The sequence below is a fragment of the Balaenoptera acutorostrata genome, chromosome X, assembly GCF_949987535.1.
Source record: "Balaenoptera acutorostrata chromosome X, mBalAcu1.1, whole genome shotgun sequence".
NCBI classification, from domain to species: domain Eukaryota; kingdom Metazoa; phylum Chordata; class Mammalia; order Artiodactyla; family Balaenopteridae; genus Balaenoptera; species Balaenoptera acutorostrata.
In genome coordinates, this window is record NC_080085.1 from 16,629,062 (window position 1) to 16,647,920 (window position 18,859).

Genomic DNA, 18,859 nt, shown 5'->3' on the forward strand with positions numbered 1-18,859 from the left:
GAAAGGGTCAAGGCCAGCAATCTATATAGCTGATCGGCTTTCTTACACCAAGCTGAGAACCCTTCATGAGATTTCTAAAGCCACTTTCCTGTGGGGAGAGAAGCAAGGAAGTCTGGAAACATTTTTCTCATGAATAAATGTTTCAATTAATAAATTAATGGGAGGGAGGCAGGAAGGGAAAATAAACATTAGAACAAACAAAAGAACATATCATCACAGAATGACTTTGGAAGGAGCTAGGGATGCCTTTTCTTTCTTTCTCTCTTTCCCCCCCTCCCCACTCTCTCCCTCTCCCCCTCTCTCTCTCTTTCATGGTGACAGCAAGCAGAAAACTAACCTGGGTCCAGAAGAACAGAGGAAAGCAAAATAGGCTGGGCATGGGAAGAAAGAAGTGGGAGAGGAGGGCTTTAGGCACAAAAAGAAGCAACGTTAGCCCTGAGCTGAGCTCATCATGTCCTCTGCACTACCATTCCATTTCTGTAGATGTGACAATGGAATCAGAAAGTCCTGGATGATCCTGACCCTACGAGGTCAGAGACATGGACACAAAAATGTCGGAAACAGATGGATGGGGGAATGGCGTGGTAATATTGTTTTCCTAATAAAATAATGATAATGTCATTAATTTAAAAAGAAAATCGCACAGGCACGTGCCCTAGATATACCCAGCAACAGAGCATGACTCAATAAGTAGTCAAGAGTCACCTCGGGGAGTGACTGAGCCGCACCTACCGCAAGCATCCACAGCCCCACAGGAAACAGAGCAGTCCCGCCCTGCCAGCCCCCACGTTCAGGGTCAGGAGCCGCCCCTGCCCTGGCTCGGCCGCTGATTACTGTGAGGCCCTTGGGAAAGTCACTTCCGCGCTCTGGGCCTCTGTTCCTCCTTTGCCATCTGGACAGAACACCGTGGTCCCGCCTAGCTCCCAGGGCTGCTGTGAGCATGCATGAGGAGAAGGCGGGGTGCTGAGGGGTCCCGGACTCTTGTTGCCAGTGGCCCAGAAGGGTCCTGCACTGGGAAGCTCTGGTCCTGCAGGAGCTATTACTATTTTTTTTTTTTAATGATTCAGATTTTTAAAAAAATTTATTTAATTTTATTTATTTTTGGCTGCGTGGGGTCTTTGCTGTGGTGCGCGGGCTTCTCATTGCAGTGGCTTCTCTTGTTGCAGAGCAAGGGCTCTAGGCGCGTGGGCTCAGTAGTTGTGGCTCGCAGGCTCAGTAGTTATGGCTCGCGGGCTCTAGAGCACAGGCTCAGTAGTTGTGGTGCATGGGCTTAGTTGCTCCGCGGCATGTGGGATCTTCTTGGACCAGGGCTCGAACCCGTGTCCCCTCCATTGGCAGGCGGATTCTTAACCACTGCGCCACCAGGGAAGCCCAGAGCTATTACTATTAAGCTAAATGCTCAACCACTGTCTGGGAGAGGAGGAAGGAAAACACGTTGAGGGAGAGCTGGAGGAAGCTGGTGAGTTAGTATCAGTCCTAACTCTGCCCTCACAGCAGCAGGTCTAGCTCAGACATTTGGGGTCCCTGGTTTGATACATCCCTAAGAAAAGGCGAAATTCCTAGTTGGTATTTTTTCGTAGTGGTGACCGTCTACCTTTAGCTACTCCACTGGGTTCCCTCTTTCTTGAGAGGTGCATATATCGGTTTTCTCCCCCGAACATCAATGCTGTCCCCTTCTCCTTCCTTCCAACTCCACCACGCCGTGACTTTAGTCAATAACATTACCTTTCTCTGTGTTTACCTTGATGTTGTCAAATAGGCTTTATAACCATGAAGAAATGGGGGTTTCTGTTTGCTTTGTAACGGGTCAAAGACACAGCCACTCAGGGGAGCCTTTTGATAAGAAATACCTGAAGATCTTTGTTTACAGAGGGGTCACATGAGAAGCCCTTCCTCCTAGGTTACCGGGGGCTGGGAGGAAAGGGCCATTGCTCTGAGGCCAGGAGGCTGTTGGCCAAGGGCAGGGGCATCGCCCCTCTCCACAGCTGGGCCCGCCCTGCCCCAAGCAGCAGTGGTCAGGGCAAGGCGCGTGCTTCACAGTAGAGCCTCGCCTGACCCCACCAGGCTGCTCTCAGTCCTCCTCCAGGGAGCTTCTCGGGTTGGAAACCAGACCCAGAGGCTTCTGAACCTTTTCAAGCATGCTCTGAGCACAAATCAGGAAGGCAGGGATGGGGGCGGCAGGAACACAGACGAAGGAGCTATTTTTGAGTGAGTGGAAATAAATGCTAAACACAGGTGTGTTCTGCACCCGTGGACATGTTCCCAAATCCACAAGAATTCTATTTTATAAATAAACTAAAAAAGAAACCATTCGGGTTGCCACATTTCATCCTAGTTTCCAGGGACACACACAAATAGTTCGGGCCTTTGCGCATTATTTCAGGAATCGAGGAGGGCGTATAGGCACCCACCAAAGGTGTATGACTCATTTTCTAGAAAGCTATACGAAGTGACAATCTAGGGCTAAAAATGAGGGCAACGTCTGCCCTGTGACTCCTGCCACAGCTCATAAAAGCAGGGCAAAGGGAAACCACCTTAACCGACTATAAAATGAAACCACCACCAGAATTTGGGGTAAATCAAGAACGTCTACAGCAAAAGCCATCAAATTTAGAGAAGAGCTATTTCATCTCAACTCATAATACAATAAAGAGGCATATCAAAGTGCATATTAAACAAATTGTGGCAAAACTATTCACTCTGCAATATGAAAAGCACACAGTCATCTAAATGAACTTCTGGGCGATACCTAAACTCAGAGCAAGAGTAAGACTTTTCTATAAAGCAGGGTTTGACAGACTCAGATTCCATCCTTCTCACCTTCAGCAGGCAAAATATTTATGGCGTGTTTTCTTTCCAAATTCTTGCTGAAATCTCACCCATTGCGAATTCTTACCCACTGCAAATTCTTACCTATTTTAGGTATATATGTTTTTACCACTGTTATCTACTTTATATCACGGCATTCCAGCCCCAGCTACAAACTGGGCCCAGCCACAAGAGCCCTTGCATTCCCATTTCTGAGGTCAGAGAAAGAGCAGAGATGAACTGACAACTCCTAGGATTACAGGTACCACTGATGGACCCCTCCCTGCGAGAGGCACTTATACACAGCATCTTAGTACATCCTCACGGCTGCCCTGTGAAGTCGGCTTTAGGGCTGAGGAAACTGAGTCTCAGAGGGGTTAAGTGACATGCCCAAGGACACACAGCTAAGAACGGTGGAGCTGGGACTCAAACCCTGGTGTCTCTGAGCTGGCAGCCCACATGGCACTTGTCATTTTAACATAATGGTTCCAACAAACTGGAATGCTAGATCAAGGCTGGCAGATATTTTATGAGAATGGAAGTCAAAATCTGCAGAAGTACAAGGAGTACAAGAGACCTGATTTCACAGATCATATAAAACAATAATAAAAACAAAATGATAGAGCCTAAGGGACTTTTTTTTTTAAGGAACAAGCTCAAAATGGGCCCAAGCACATGACGCAGCATGAAGTAAGACTGGCTGTATTATTAGCTATTGAAAACCAGCTACGTGGGTAAGCAGAGGCATCCTGGGTATCGGGAACATGGTCTGGGTCAAGTTAGGGAGGAGGCAGTGGTAAGAAGGGGACAGCCTGGGAGAGTTCGTGGAGAACAGCAACGTGAACAAGGCCAGGAAGTCAGACTGTGGCCAGACCACGTGGCCGGATATCTAGCCCGATCTTACAGTGAAGGAGAGAAAGTTACCAAAGCCCTTTGCTGGAACAGAGAGGTTACACGAGCAGAGGCTGTTATGGGATGATAAAAGGCAGGGGCTAGGGTGATAGGGATGCAGCAGGTGGGAACGAGCTGGGGAAAGCACCCCTCCATTGGTCAGCCCAGGGCTCTCCTCTGGAGCATGCTCTGTGGAAGGTGCTGGAGAAAGGAGGAGGGAGGGGGCCCTGGAGGTGCAGACCAGGGCCTGGCTCTGCCAGGGACAGAAGTGGCAGGGAGGCAGGAAGGCAGGATCCTCGGGGGCTGGCGCTGCTGGGCTTGGGGGTGAGGGCAGGGTGAGACCAGGAGGAGCAAGTGTCAAAATGACCCACCCGGGCGCTCTGGCCTGAGGAGCACAATTAGTGTGCGAGCCAGGACAAGGGACCAAGGGGACAGGGGGGATGCCAAGTGCTCGTTTTGCAAGTGTAATTGTAACATCTGCAAGCTGCTTCACAGGCCCAACTGCTTCTAAATACATTCAGCTGTGGAGCCGGGGAAATCAGATGCAACCCTCAGGACACTCCTGAAAGCAGCCTTCCACCGCCGCCCGGTTCCTTTCTCCCTACCGTGTAGACAGGACCAGGAGAGAGTCCCTCTCTGACTAAATAAGCTCTTTAGAAAACTTCAATTCCTTTTATTGGACTGGATGTCAGGCTGGGAGGGAGGAATGAAATCATCAGAATGAACGTGTTCTCATCGTATATAATCAAATGACAAGGACTGGAATATAAGATGTTAAGGTAGAAATAGATGTGTTCAGACAAGACACCATCCATGGTGGGCTTTTCTTTCCCCCAAACCTTAGTAAATGTCATTGTACATCTGGTTTTCAACTGAAAAGAGGGTGCCCCCCCAAACAAAAACAAAAACAGGAAAGTGAGCCCCCCCATTACAAAGAGTGGCAGTTGTTTAATCCTCTGGTCACTATGTCATCACGGGGAAAAGTGCTCTACCCCTTCCCCTGTGGTAGTAGAACCAAGTCTCTGTGCCAGTTATCAGAGTATTTGTATCATGCTTCACAGTCATTTCATGTATTTGGTTAAGGGTCTGATTTAAAATAGGAAATGCACCGTGCCTAGGAAAGCATCCCGGAGGAGGCCCGCCCGCAGGACAAGGGGAAGGGTGGCAAAGAAACAACCGCTTTGCCTCCTCGGCTGAAAAGAACGAGAAGGGCAGCGTTTCCCCTCCTCTGATTTCCTCCGGCCACATTCAACACCTGCAGAGATGTATTGAAACAAGTTCATGGGAGAATATTTTACAGGTGAAAAGATGGATGAACTCTGGGGCCATCAGCAAAGCAGGGAATAGTTTGCTAGCCCAGAAAGGCGCCCTAGCATTGTCCAGCACACCACTTTCGATGGAGAGGGTGAGAGCGCCAAGCTTTCTCCCTAAAATAATCTGACCTTTGGCAAGCTCCTTAACCTCTGGGGTCATGCATTCCCTGGCATCTATGGTTCAGGCTCTCAAAACACACAACCTCCATAGCCATTTCTTAAAGGTAACTGTCCTTGATTATAAGGTCATAAAGGGAAATCCTACCAATCACTTATGGACACACTCGGGGACGGGGGATGGGGGACGGGGGATGGGGGACGGGCAACACCATGGTCCCTTGCCTCTCAGTAATGGCCAGAGACAGCAGGACCCAGGGCCTGCCTCGCACCCTAAGCCCCTGTTCTCTCTCCCCTTTCCCTGCACCCTCCACCCTGCCAATGCTGTCCATGAACACAGGCAGCCACATGATCCCCCAGTCACGCCCGCCCGTACTAAGGGAATTCCACATTGCTTGCCACTTACCTGGATACAAGACTAAAAGCACCTTATACATCCTAAAGACTGCTCAGCTTTTCGTCATATTCAACCATCACAAAAACCCTATACTTCAGAGAAAAGGCCATATATTCCAGGAATTACTTAAATAATGGATCTTTCAACCACCCACTTGGTGAGTACCACTGCATGAAAGCATACACAGCACATGGTCCAGGCCCTGTTAAGCTGTGTCACTTCACACAGATGTAGTCTAAAATCACTGCCTGTAGTGATAATAAAATCATCCGAGCTTCTCAGCCTCAGCAAGATGGGTAAAATTCTCTCAGGCACGCTACCTGTCTTTGATCTGTACAGTAAACATTCTTTAAGCCTTTTCTGCCTGTGAGGTATGACCTTGCCTTTTGAAAGCCGCTCCTTGGATACCTCATGGCACAGAGCTTTGCAGCCAGGGCCGCTGTGGAGGGCGGGCTCTCTGACCAAGCAGGCCGCCTTCCACCTTCCGGGTTAGCCCTCCTGGGACAGGGCCGCGCACATCTGCAGCCGGCTCCAAGGCAAATGGAATCTACTGGAGTTTCAAGTTCATTCATTTACCTGGCTACATTTGGCTTAGCCTGATTGAAAGATGTAAGATTCTTCCTTGGGAATGCAGGATCATGAAAATTAAGTGCTTCAAGGGTTAAAATATAAGCGCGTACTATCCAGTCAAGACCTCAAAGCGGTTCGTAGTTTAGAAGGCAGGAGGGAACCTTTGTTTACCTTATTGATGAGAGTGACTATATCTCCTTCTTTGATTGTCAATTCATCGTCGTTCTGTGCCTCATATGGAAATATTACTTTGCAGTAATCCTTGGCTGTAAGAAGAAAAGAAAACACAACCTTTAAAATGCTTTATCTAATGAGCTGGCCCAGAAGGAGATGTTACATTAACTTCAGAGAAAAGCACGCTTAACAGAGAGAACACAACTACTGCCTAAAGAAAGAAGGGTCACCCTCGGAAAACTACCCAAGATTGCTCATTTTTGGTTCATGCATATTTATTCTCATTTTTCCCTCAAAAATCATGTGACATCATGAAAGCGATTGACTGCTTTGCTTCTCTCAGGCAGAAAAGCAAAAAAGGTTTCCTTGGTCTCAGAAAATAAATGTGCATTTTTGAACACTCTTTATTTTACATACCATTTTTTTTTTTTTAGATATTCGCCATGTATTTCTTCTTTAGGTCATTTTTTTAAAATTTATTTTTATACTTATTTTTGGCTGTGTTGGGTCTTCGTTTCTGTGCGAGGGCTTGGGGCCGCTCTTCATCGCGGTACGCGGGCCTCTCACTGTCGCGGCCTCTCTTGTTGCGGAGCACAGGCTCTAGAGCGAAGGCTCAGTAGTTGTGGCTCGCGGGCCCAGCCGCTCCGCGGCATTTACATACCATTTTATATATTCTTCAGGTGAATGCATAAGTAGACATAATCTACAAAGAGCAAAAAGCTTAAGTTTTGCCCTCACTGTCTTCTTCCACACATCGCTGAATCAGAAACAGGGTATCTGTATGTTGCAAAGCTGACATGGCACTCAAAACAATGAGAAAGACTCCATTACGGTCCATCTTAAGAGCCAGATGTCAATGGAGTTGTATGTGAACATGTGTCAACCACAAATGGCCAACAAATACTGACCAAATGCTCTTTGCACACGTGTTGGGGGGGCGAACTTTTCAAATATGTCCCATGGTCTCTCTGTGGGAACCTGCCTACTCAGGAACCTACGACTGTTCATCAGCAAGGAAATGCAGCAGCTTTCACCAAACAGAGAAAAACACTAAGGCCACTCAAAATCCATTCAAATATGCCCTGAATTATATGCTTCTGAAAGTCTACCTGATATTAAAACCTTCTCTATTTACACAAAAGCACCTGTTTAGAAGACACTGAAAACATTTGTAAGGTATTTGGGAAATTAAGACTTAGAAAACAGGTTTAATGACACAGGACAGAAGGTGGAAAGAAAAATTCAAGAGAATTAGTATCTACCGGGAGAGGTATTTATTAGTGTGCATCAAAGTCAACAACGCTAATGGCTTTGAATGGCCTTAAATATTGCCCAACGATTAGGCCAATTCCTGCAGACAGATTACAGCCTAGAGCTATATACATAAGTATCAATTACAGTGCCCCGAGTACAATTTTTATCACGAAAATGTGGGGTTCTTTTTATTATGGTTAATGTCACATCAATCAAAGAGAGTGATATATAAAATCAACTCAATAAAAAGTCTATAATACAGACACACTGTGGTCTAGCGTTGGGATATGACAGAGAATAGGGAGGGGAGGAGGGAGGAAAGGGGAGAGGGAAAGAGAGGGACTTACTTTGTTTACAGATGCTTTTGCTTTCTGTCCAATGGTTTGAAGATATCAGTTACACCCCCTATCCTAGTGCTGGAAACCTTCTGTCTTAGGTACTCTGGGAAGCTGATGCCTTTTGCTCCTTAATTCATGCTAAGAGGCACTAGTTCTAAATCCCATCAATACCAATCCGCCCATATATTCCTAAGCCCACATAGTTCCATATCTCTTAAATTCATTACAGCAAACCTCCCAAATTCTGAATTGGCCCAAATGTTCTAAAGGGAGGGAAAAAGTTAAGCATCTTTAAATTGGATAATGACAGCTCCTTACCAATTTTCCTACTGACTGTGCTAGTGAAATATGACTACCCAACCTCAAAACTTACAGCAACACTGAAATACAGTATTATTGAAGAACTGCCCTGCAGAGTCCTGGCTTTAAGAATAATTTGTTGGATCAAAATCATGGAAACGTTTTACAAAGAAGATAAGACATCCGTGGCCAACAAAGAAGAGGTACAAGTCATGTTTTTATTCCTTTCCATCAAAAAAAGTCAATTACATAGAGAATGGACTTGAGGACACGGGGAGGGGGGAAGGGTAAGCTGGGACGAAGTGAGAGAGTGGCATGGACATATATACACTACCAAATGTAAAATAGCTAGTGGGAAGCAGCCACATAGCACAGGGAGATCAGCTCGGTGCTTTGTGACCACCTAGAGGGGTGGGATAGGGAGGGTGGGAGGGAGATGCAAGACAGAGGGGATATGCGGATATATGTATATGTATAACTGATTCACTCTGTTATACAGCAGAAACTAACACACCATTGTAAAGCAATTATACTCCAATAAAGATGTTTAAAAAAAAAGTCAATTAAGTGTGGTAGACATTGTTGGTTAACTTCCCGGCCACCATTCCCCATCCCCTTCCCAGTTCATAGAATCCTAATTTGCTCAGGCATTATACTCAGGAACGGGGAACACTCCCACAGTCTTAGGGATGACTCAAGTATGTCTAGGCAAATATTTTTTATAATCATTTTAAAAATTGAAGTATAGTTAATTTACAATGTTATGGTAGTTTCAGGTAGACAGCAAAGTGATTCAGGTACACACACACACACACACACACACACACATTCTTTTTCAGATTCTTTTCCCATATAGGTTATTACAAGATATTGAACATAGTTCCCTGTGCTATACAGTAGGCCCTTGTTGATTATCTATGTAGTAGGGTGTATATGTTAATCCCAAACTCCCAATTTATCTCCCCCACCCCCCACCATCCCCTTTCGCAACCATAAGTTTGTTTTCTATGTCTGTGAGTCTATTTCTGTTTTGTAAATAAGTTCATTTGTACCATTTTTTAGATTCCACATATAGGTGATATCATATTTGTCTTTGTCTCACTTACTTCACTTAATATGACAATCTCTAGGTCCATCCATGTTGCTGCAAATGGCATTATTTCATCCCTTTTATGGCTGAGTAATATTCCATTGTATATATGTATATATATGTACCACATCTTCTTTATCCACTCCTCTGTCGATGGACACTTAGGTTGTTTCCATGTCTTGGCTATTGTAAATAGTGCTGCTATGAACATTGGGGCACATGTATCTTTTCGAATTAAGAGTTTTCTTCTGATATATGCCCAAGAGTGAGATTGCAGGATCATACAGTAACTCTACTTTTAGTGTTTTAAGGAACCCCCATACTGTTCTCCATAGTGGCTGCACCAATTTACATTCCCACCAACAGTGTAGGAGGGTTCCCTTTTCTCTGCACCCTCTCCAGCATTTATTATTTGCAGGCTTTTTAATGATGGCCATTCTGACTGGTGTGAGGTGATACCTCATTGTAGTTTTGATTTGCATTTCTCTAATAATTAGTGATACTGAGCATCTTTTCATGTGCCTGTTGGCCATCTGTATGTCTTCTTTGGAGAAAGGGCAAATTTAGGTCTTCTTAGGCAAATAATATTAATTTCTCTCCCCTTTGTTGGTGACTGGTTGAGGGGTGAGCATGTGATCCACTTCCAGCCAATGAGACGTGAGAGGAAATGTGCTGGGGGGGGGCAGTTAGATTTTGTTCCCAGATAAAAAAAGATACATGAGGAAAATAGTTGCCCCTACCTTTTTGCTTTTAACACTGTTTCATCCTTGTTGGAAGATAGTACACAATTTGGTGCTGTTGCAGCCACATTTCACCCATGAAAGGAAAGCCAAAAAAATCAAAGAGGAGGTGACCCTAAGTCCTGACATTGTTGAGATGTCTGTTGAATTAACCAACTTCAGGGCACCTGTCTCTGGATCTCCTGTTATCTGACTTAATATAACTCTATTGCTTATCATTACTTTGTGGTCAGGTAGGTATTTATCACTCAAAGCAGAAGGTTCCCTGACATGAAGGAACTCAGTAGAAGAAAGAGGACACTTCCAGTAACCTCCTCTGAAACACTTCACTATAATCTGCCTCCCCCACCAAACCTTCTTGCAATGTTATCTTTGTCATTCCCTTTTCCCCCAACTCTTCCCTTGCTACCTTAAGACCTGGTCTCCTAGTAGGAGGTTCGTAAATGACTATGGAATTGACTTGTAACCAACATAGAAAACATTTACAAGAAAGTGCCAACATGCCTTTAAAACGTTTCACGGGGCCATTTTGTTTTATGCCCACAGTTTTCCTATAAGCTGAAGGAGGGTAGGTGTCCCTCTGTCTTTTTAAAAAAACAGCTTTAATGATGTATGATTTATATACTATAAAATTCACATATTTTAGTTGTACAGTTTGAAGAGTTTTAATACATTTATATACTTGTGTGGTCATCACCATAACCCAGTTTTAGAACACTTCCACCATGTAGCTCTGCTGTTTTATATGTGAGGCCTTAGACACAAAACTATCTATAAAGCACCAATTTTAGATAAAAGGAGGAGATAAAGGTGCCAGTGGCTACCATCAACTACCTCTCTCTGCAAAGCAGGTTCCCATACCATACCTCGCCCCTCTTTGTATCCCCAGAACCTGACACAGCTCCCACTCAATGTTTCTTGATCATCCTCTAGCAACACCTAAAAAGTAGAGGAAAATCTGTGGGATAGCAAAGTAGGAAGAGAAGATTCTGGGCTAGAAGTCAGGATAGTCAAGACTGGGTTTGGTCCCCCCTGGTCTTTCCCAAGCACACAACCTGAGGCAATCACACCGTAGCTCTGGACCTCATGTCCTCACGTGTAAAAGTGAGGCCGGCCAAGGAGCGCCAAGAGGAGAGTTTGGTTAACTTTAGCAGGACACTTTCAGCAAAGTTAAACTTATTCCAGAACTCCAGTATAAAATAACTAAAAACAGAGCTGTCTGGTTAAATTAGAGAGTGGGGCTGGTCCATCTCGCACCCAGGTCCCCAGAAACATCCCAGTGAAATGCTGGAGGCGTCAAGGAGCACACTGGGCTATACCTACGTCCTCGCCAGCTCTGACAGTTCACAGCTCTAGTCATGAGCACCGTAACTCAGAACATTCCTGACCAAATATGGCAACCCTTCGTCTCACATTTTAAGTTATTATGATATATTTGAAAATAAGAATTTGTTTTTACTTCTGAGGCATTCGGGCCCTAATTCAGCAGTACTGGAAAATAAGAACATTATGTTGGTTTGGATGTTCCAATGGTTTTAAGATACTCAAAAAAAAAAATTCAAATACAAAAAAGTTTATGAACTCTGAAAATACAATTTTAACTTTATAGTATATGGAACGAAGATGTTGCCTACTTTAATTCAAACATTTATTGAGTCACCACCATGAAAAAGATATTGTCAGTTCCTGGGCCTGTGACATACAGGTCAGTCCAACCACGCCCTCCCACCCTCGTACGGAAGTGACAACGTAATGCCTGGAGAAAGGCGAGGGGAGAAGGACGACAGTAAGAAAAGACAAGTATACGAATAAGCATCAACTCACTATGACTGAATATTGTCATGGTGCTTCAGAGAAAGGCAAGACTGCATGCAGGAGAGAGATCACAAAAGAGGAGGCATTTGATATGTCTTGAAAGAAGAGTATAATTCCAAATCCTTTTTGAACATGGGAAGATTATAAATTTTAAATGAATAGCAGACAGAGATAGAGAGGAAAGGACTGAAGTTAATTTTTGGAGGCAGGCATTTTCCATCTATTCATCAATTAGATGGATTTAATTAGTCCAAGATCAAATAGGAATGAATACACACATACACATAAAGAAATAAAGGCACAATTTATTCAGTAATTAAGATGATTTTGCCTCTATTTTTTCTTTAGAAAGATTTAAAAATACTAATAAATTAGCATAAGACTGAAACCTTAAGTCAGTTCTTGAGCTTTTTTGTCTTAGAGTCCCTTAAGAATCTGATAAAAAAGCAATGACTCTGTCTTTCCAGAAAAAGGAAAACAAAAACATAGACACATTCAAAGGTACAGAGAAAATGTGGTGTACAATATCAGAAGGGTCAAGGACCCTGAATCTCTTGCCCAGTTCCCAATCAAGAGCCCCTTACTAAGTGATGATTGGCATTCCAATTTTAAGATACGCCAAGAAGTCCACTCATAATTCACACTACCTCCAAAAAAACCCCCCCCCAAAAAAAACCCCAAAAAACCCATTATGTCAATCTCTAAATTTCTAGAAATTTACATGAGATTAAAAACAGATTGTTCACAGAATTGAAATCACATGACCACATCTGATGACACCACCCTTCAGCTGGCTTTATAATCTATTCATACAAAAACCAAACAAACAAACTTAAGAAAATACCCTCACCTTAAAAAAAAAAAAGCAGAAGAAACAGAATAAACATATCAGCAAAGAGAACATATAAACACACACCAAGAAAATAACATTAAATTTAGAACAATTCTCTGGGCTCAATTTAGGACATGAAGATCAAAACCCCATGTGTCACAAAGTCTGGTAGCAAGCCTTCCAGAGCTTTCAGCAGGGATGGAAAGTACCAGGTCATGCCTGGAATTGAAAATTTTCTTTTCCTTTGGGACACTAGAACAAACACATCAAGCTCAGTGGTGTCTACTTTCACCAACATCAAAATCTGAAAATTCTTTCATTAAACTGACAAATATTATCTGAGACACTACTGGTTCATAAGCCCTTACCCAGAAGCCCTGGGGACAGAATTTTTCAGATTTTAGAAAGGAAATACATTGCACATGCCATATAATATGTAACATCCCCAGCTGGAGTCTGGGGCTGCACCCAACCATCAAATACATTAAAATTTTGCAGCAAATGGATGATTCGTCACCCCAAGTGGGATAAATAAAGACTATACCTAGATGCGCATTAGTCCAGGACAAGTTTTATCACCCAAGGAGTGATAAAACCTTTTGGTTTTCGGGAGTTTTTTGTATTTTGGAATTGCAGTAAGGGTGTTGACTTCTATCATGTTCTGGGGAAAAGAGAATAAGTTAAATAAGACTAGTTTTCTGGTTCTCAGGGAGCTTATAATCAAGGAGAGGAAATAAGGCATGTATACACAGAGCTCTGGACTAGGCAGCAGTGAGGAGAGAATGAGAGTGATGTGTTTGGCTTAAAGCCTCAGAGATTCAGAAATGGGGAAACTACTTCCCACAGGAGAGTCTCAGGGTCCCTTCTGGGAAGAGCAAAATGGCTCTGGCCCCGGCCTGGACAATGTTCTAGGACTTTGACCAGAGGAGGAGTAGGAGGAGGGGTGTTTCTCAACCATTCCCGATGACAGCAATGATGTAGGGCACCTGTTTCTTCTATGCCTTCCCAGATCCCTTCCCTAGGGATTCCAGTCCCCAGGTCTGAGGTGGGACCAGGAATCCAGCAGCTAAACCAGCACCACGTCCCCCAACCCCGGGGGATTCTCATCAGCAGGGATGCTTAAGAAACACGAGTCTAGGTTAGGGGTCCTCATGCTTGAGTGGGCATTGGCATCAGGTGGAGGACGAGTAAAAACAGAAACCTCAGGGTTTCCGATTCCACAGGGCTGGAGCAGGGCCTGGGGATTTGCATCTCTAACAAGTCCCCAGGGGATGCTGACGCTGCTGGTCTGGGGACCACACTGATCTAGCCATGGGCATTAGCAAAATGTCAATGCCAGGAAGGAGCAAAACAACCGTGGGCACCTGGAGGGTGGGCCAGCGTGGCGGCAGTGCCGAGGCTGTGTGTGCCGTATGAGAGATGTAAGTGAGAACCGCAGCTCTGCGTCAGTCTCAGGACCCAGGGCTCGCGGGGAGGGGTGAGATGAATACATTTGTTCAATAAGTATTAACTGAGTGTCCAGTGTGCGCCCGGCAGCACAGATATAGGAGTGCCCTCCTGGGGCGTACGACAGTCTACACCAGTGGCTCGCAACTGGCGTGACTTGGCTTCCCAGGAGACACTGGCAATGCCTGGAGACATTTATGGTTATCACAACCTGGGGGGAGGCGGTAATAAGTATAATTGACATCTAGTGGGTAGAGGCCAGGAAGCTGTTAAACATCCTACAATGGACACAGGACAGCACCCCAGCAAAGAGTGATCTAGTCCAAATGTTAATAGGGCCAATGTGGAGAAAGCCTGGTCTCTACCTAAACTCAGATAGGGAAACAAAACACAATGCATTTGTCACTACATTGTCAACTCCGGTCTTCACAAAACGCCTTCCTCCACGAAAAAGCTGACTGTGACCCCTCTGGTCTTGGATGTTGCTGGGAATATGACTTTCAAATTATTTTACAGCTATGAGTTATGCCACTTTCTATTCTCTCACTTAAAAAAGAGAAAACAATTTGTTTTTAAAGAAATCAAAATCTGACAAGCAAGGGAAGCTTTTCTGTTCTCTAGTATGGAGTAGATCATGGCTTGTCTCAATGACACCTTCTCCTGCTCAGATGAGGAGAAGCGCTGAGTCTTTGGGAGGAAGGAAATCCACCAGGAGAGTAGAAAGGGAGTTCACTTTTTTCCTCCAAGCGGGCTGTATTTGAAATCCAGGTCATCTGCAGCATGGGTAGGCTGGGCACCCTCGCAGAAGGACCCCCCACTCTGAATCTAGACAGCAAGGTCTGTGCTGGGGGCACTCGATGAAAGGTGCACCCTAGGGACAGAGGGGGACCTGAGACACCGAGCCTGGGGGCTTTAGTACATAACAGGTGTGGGAGGCGCTAAAGGGCTGGGTAGGAAACATGTTTCATATTGGATGTGCCCAAATTCCCAGGTCTGAGGGTGAGTGAGCTTTGGAGAAGATAAGTGAGCAAAAAACACCTATCCTGGCAAAATAGATTAAAAGAGTTCCCAGGTAAGGCTGAGAAAAATCCCAACATAAGGGAGTCGACCCTTTTTTCTCCTATTCAAACATGTGGTGACAAGGCAAAAATTAGCTCAGACTGAGAAAGTAAAAATCTGCAAATGCGGATACAAACGCAGATAGAGCCAGCTGCAAAATGAACCGGAAATAGTATTTCTCCCAAGCACACACACTACAGCTGGAAAGGGTCCTAACAACCCCTTCTCTGAGTGACGACTGCTTTCTTACTCTCTGAGAAACTCTGTCCTCTAAGACCACAGACTATCAGAAACTTTGCTTTTTTATACTGTATTAGTAAGAATGAAATGTTTCACCCTTGGCTGAAAGAAACAAGTCACTGTGACACAGAGAAGAAGCCTTGAATCCCCACACAAGTGCAGGGCCTCATGTAAGGGGTTCTGGACACAGCCCTGCACGTCTATCTTAACTTGGTGGTTCCCAAAGAAACAGGACCTGGGTCCAGCTCACAGACCAGAACTGATGTGGCCCGACTCACACAGCCCTGTTTTGCTTGGGGCCTATCAAAACACTGCTGCTTCGTTTATATTTCACTCACTTCCATTTCTCCTCCAAATCTGTAACTGCTCAGTTTTGTCTTGTTTGGTGTGATGCTCCACAGGTCCTCCTGGGCAGTCTCCTCGTTGCAATGAGCCCATAAACTTGACTTTGTCAGACTAGACTAGTTTGTCCCTGGTGCTCTTGGGCTGACTGGGCTGGGGCAGTGGCTAGAAAGAACAAGGGTCTGTCAAGCCCCACAGAGCAACCACTGCCGACCCTCCAGAAATCCGAAATAAGCTCGAGGGTCAACAAATGTGTTCTTTTCTTCCCGGTGACTGTGAACTTGGGAAAGGAGACCCGTGGCTACTACGCTGCTTTTACAAGACTCTGTTAGATATAGAGCCTGGTAAATTGAAACCATTTCTAATTCTCCATCTGCCCAACCACCACTGTTGCCAGTGCCCACTGAGTCCATGGCACTTTCCCGGACTGGATGGTGGGGATGTCAGGTAGAAGACACAGCCCCCTCCGCAAGGGACCAATGACAGCCACAAGGCACTATGTGTCACCATCACAAGGGACAACTCCTAAGAAGCAAGTCAAGGGACAAAGTGATCAGAAAGGTGGTACAAGTGTCTGGTGATAACGTGAGGGGAGGTTAAACAGAGAAAGTTTAGCCTTTGCCCCACAGCCATCGTGTATTCAGAAGCCTGACCTGCCTTTGTACAAATTCTGTCAGGGACTATTTTTTCCCTAACCCACCTGCTCAACTGGTCCTCTGCATCTCTAAGACTGAACTGTTTGTTCAAGAAGATGCTAAATAATCATTTCTCTGGGCTATTTCTCTATCCCACCGAGGCCACAAATCATCTGCATCAACTGTAGTAAGAAAGAGGGAAACTCCAGATGTGGGGAGTTGGAAATACCTCAGAGCACTTCATTTATGAATACTTAAACAGTTTTCCTCTTGTTATGAAAATTACGGCAATCTGCTCCCCAGCCCACATTTCCGATGAATTTCAGTATCATAAAAGCTTCACTGGGGGAGGGGAGATGATGTTAGTTGTTTAAATAAATCCTGATCATCTGAGTTTCACTTTCTCTCAGAAGATATCAATCCACATGAACATTTTTTGAATCATCATAACTTACTCGTGACGTGAGCTTGTATTTGAGCGCGCTAAGGAGACAGCTATGCGGGAAGGGGCTTCTCTCTGTACCGCTGGGCAAGTTTCGTTACGGGTGTGACTTCCATCCAGAAGGAAGGAGGCTGTGTTGTTCCCAAGCTCCGAGTCATTTCTAAAAGTGGGTCAGCACTCTCGGTCCTTCCACCTGAACTTGGGTGCTGCATCAAAATCCAGAAGCAGCGAAAGGTTCCAAATGGAAGGGGCTTTCTAGTGAACTAGGGTGCCTCGTGGAAATCATGGGAGAACCATTACCCCAGAATTTGCTCTTTACAATGAAAGCCAGAGAGTGTGTGAGGGGTGAGATTAAACTGCAGCAGTTCTTACTCTGGGTCCATGAAACACGTCTGTTAATAAACATCTCTCAAGTCTTCACTGACAGTGATAATTCTTCCCTACCTACCAGCCCCTTACACACATATTTATATCCATGGCATCTTTGCCAAATGACATCTTCTCATATTCCTAACTCAGTTGTTCGCACCTTCCTTTTGTCTCTCCCATCGGCTGTTCAATTCTTTGAATGCAGAAAGCTTTCACTCTGAATTGTAAAGCTTTCGGAATTGAATCAGAGAGTGAAGATGCTGGGAGAAACCTGAGGGCTTCACTCTAGTACAACCCTCGGACTTCACAGACAGCGCAGACCACGAAGAGCACAAGGCCAGAGAAATAAAATTATCTACCCAAGGTCACACAGCTAGCTAATAAGAGAGCTAGTCCTAGAATCTGTGCTTCCTAACTCTTAGCCAAAACACACCACCCAGCCCTGTAAAACCACTCTTTATTAACAACTCACCCCCGCTCTGTGATGCATCTAGAGATGGACGTAGTTAATAGATACTTGTAGGCGTGAACAAGGCTTGGGCTAGACTCAGGATCCTCCCACATGCTCAAGGGAGCTGAGCATGATGAACTGTGTTAAAATCCAGGCCCAGGAAGCCCATCTTAGATCCCAGAATTACTTTCGAACTATGCTGTTCAATATGGTGGCCCCCTAGGCACATGTGGCTATTGGGCACTCAAAATGTGGCTAGGCCAAGTTGAGATGTGGCATACGTGGAAAATACACGCTGGATTGTGAAGACTCATATGAAAAGAGAATGAAAATATCTCAGTTAATAATTTTATATGGGTTACATGTTGAAGGGATAATATTTTGGATATACTGAGTTAAATAAAATATATTTAAATTAAGTTCACCTGTTTCTTTTTTTTTTTAAACCTGTTTCTTTTCTGGTTTTTTTTTTTTTTTTTTTTTTTAAAGGATTTTCTTATTTATTTATTTATTTATTTATTTATTTTTTGGCTGTGTTGGGTCTTCGGTTCGTGCGAGGGCTTTCTCCAGTTGCGGCAAGCGGGGGCCACTCTTCATCGCGGTGCGGGGACCGCTCTTCATCGCGGTGCGCGGGCCTTTCTCTATCGCGGCCCCTCCCGTCGCGGGGCACAGGCTCCAGACGCGCAGGCTCAGCAATTGTGGCTCACGGGCCCAGCTGCTCCGTGGCATGTGGGATCTTCCCAGACCAGGGCTCGAACCCGTGTCCCCTGCATTAGCAGGCAGATTCTCAACCACTGCGCCACCAGGGAAGCCCTCTTTTCTGGTTTTTAATGTGGCTACCAGAAAATGTAAAATCTTGTATGTGGTTCACATAGTATTTCTACTGGCCAGCTCTGCTCTAAAACACCTTCCACCCACACCACCTAATCCTGCCAAAAAAGACTTGAGTCTCCTGCCCGCAGACATTACAGAGGGTAAAAAAAAAATATATCACGGATGTGCTCTTATCCTAAGGTCAGTTCTTGAGGCCTGAGGATTGATTAGTCACTTAAGCATGCCCTGCAGACTGTCCTGTTTGGTGCCACAACCTTACAAGGGACACTCAGGTTCCCCCTGCTTAGTCTCCCCCAAAAGCAACTCACCGGTCACCCAAGGTTCTATTTACTCTGCAGAGAGAGGAACAACCTATAGGGAATTTCTCTTTCACTTCTCTTGAAACTCTTTTCCATTAAAAAA

The 18,859-nt window shown here is 44.9% G+C and overlaps 1 protein-coding gene across 4 annotated transcripts in view; it reads right to left on the reverse strand.

Annotated features, from left to right (window-relative positions):
- SH3KBP1 (SH3 domain containing kinase binding protein 1) overlaps positions 1 to 18,859 on the reverse strand; it is a 350,137-nt gene that overhangs the window by 93,944 nt on the left and 237,334 nt on the right. For all 4 annotated transcript variants that reach the window (XM_057538746.1, XM_007174679.3, XM_007174678.3 and 1 more), the window contains one exon: positions 6,268 to 6,362. In XM_057538746.1, coding sequence (XP_057394729.1) covers positions 6,268 to 6,362 — 95 coding nt within the window. The remainder of the gene's footprint in view (positions 1 to 6,267; positions 6,363 to 18,859) is intronic.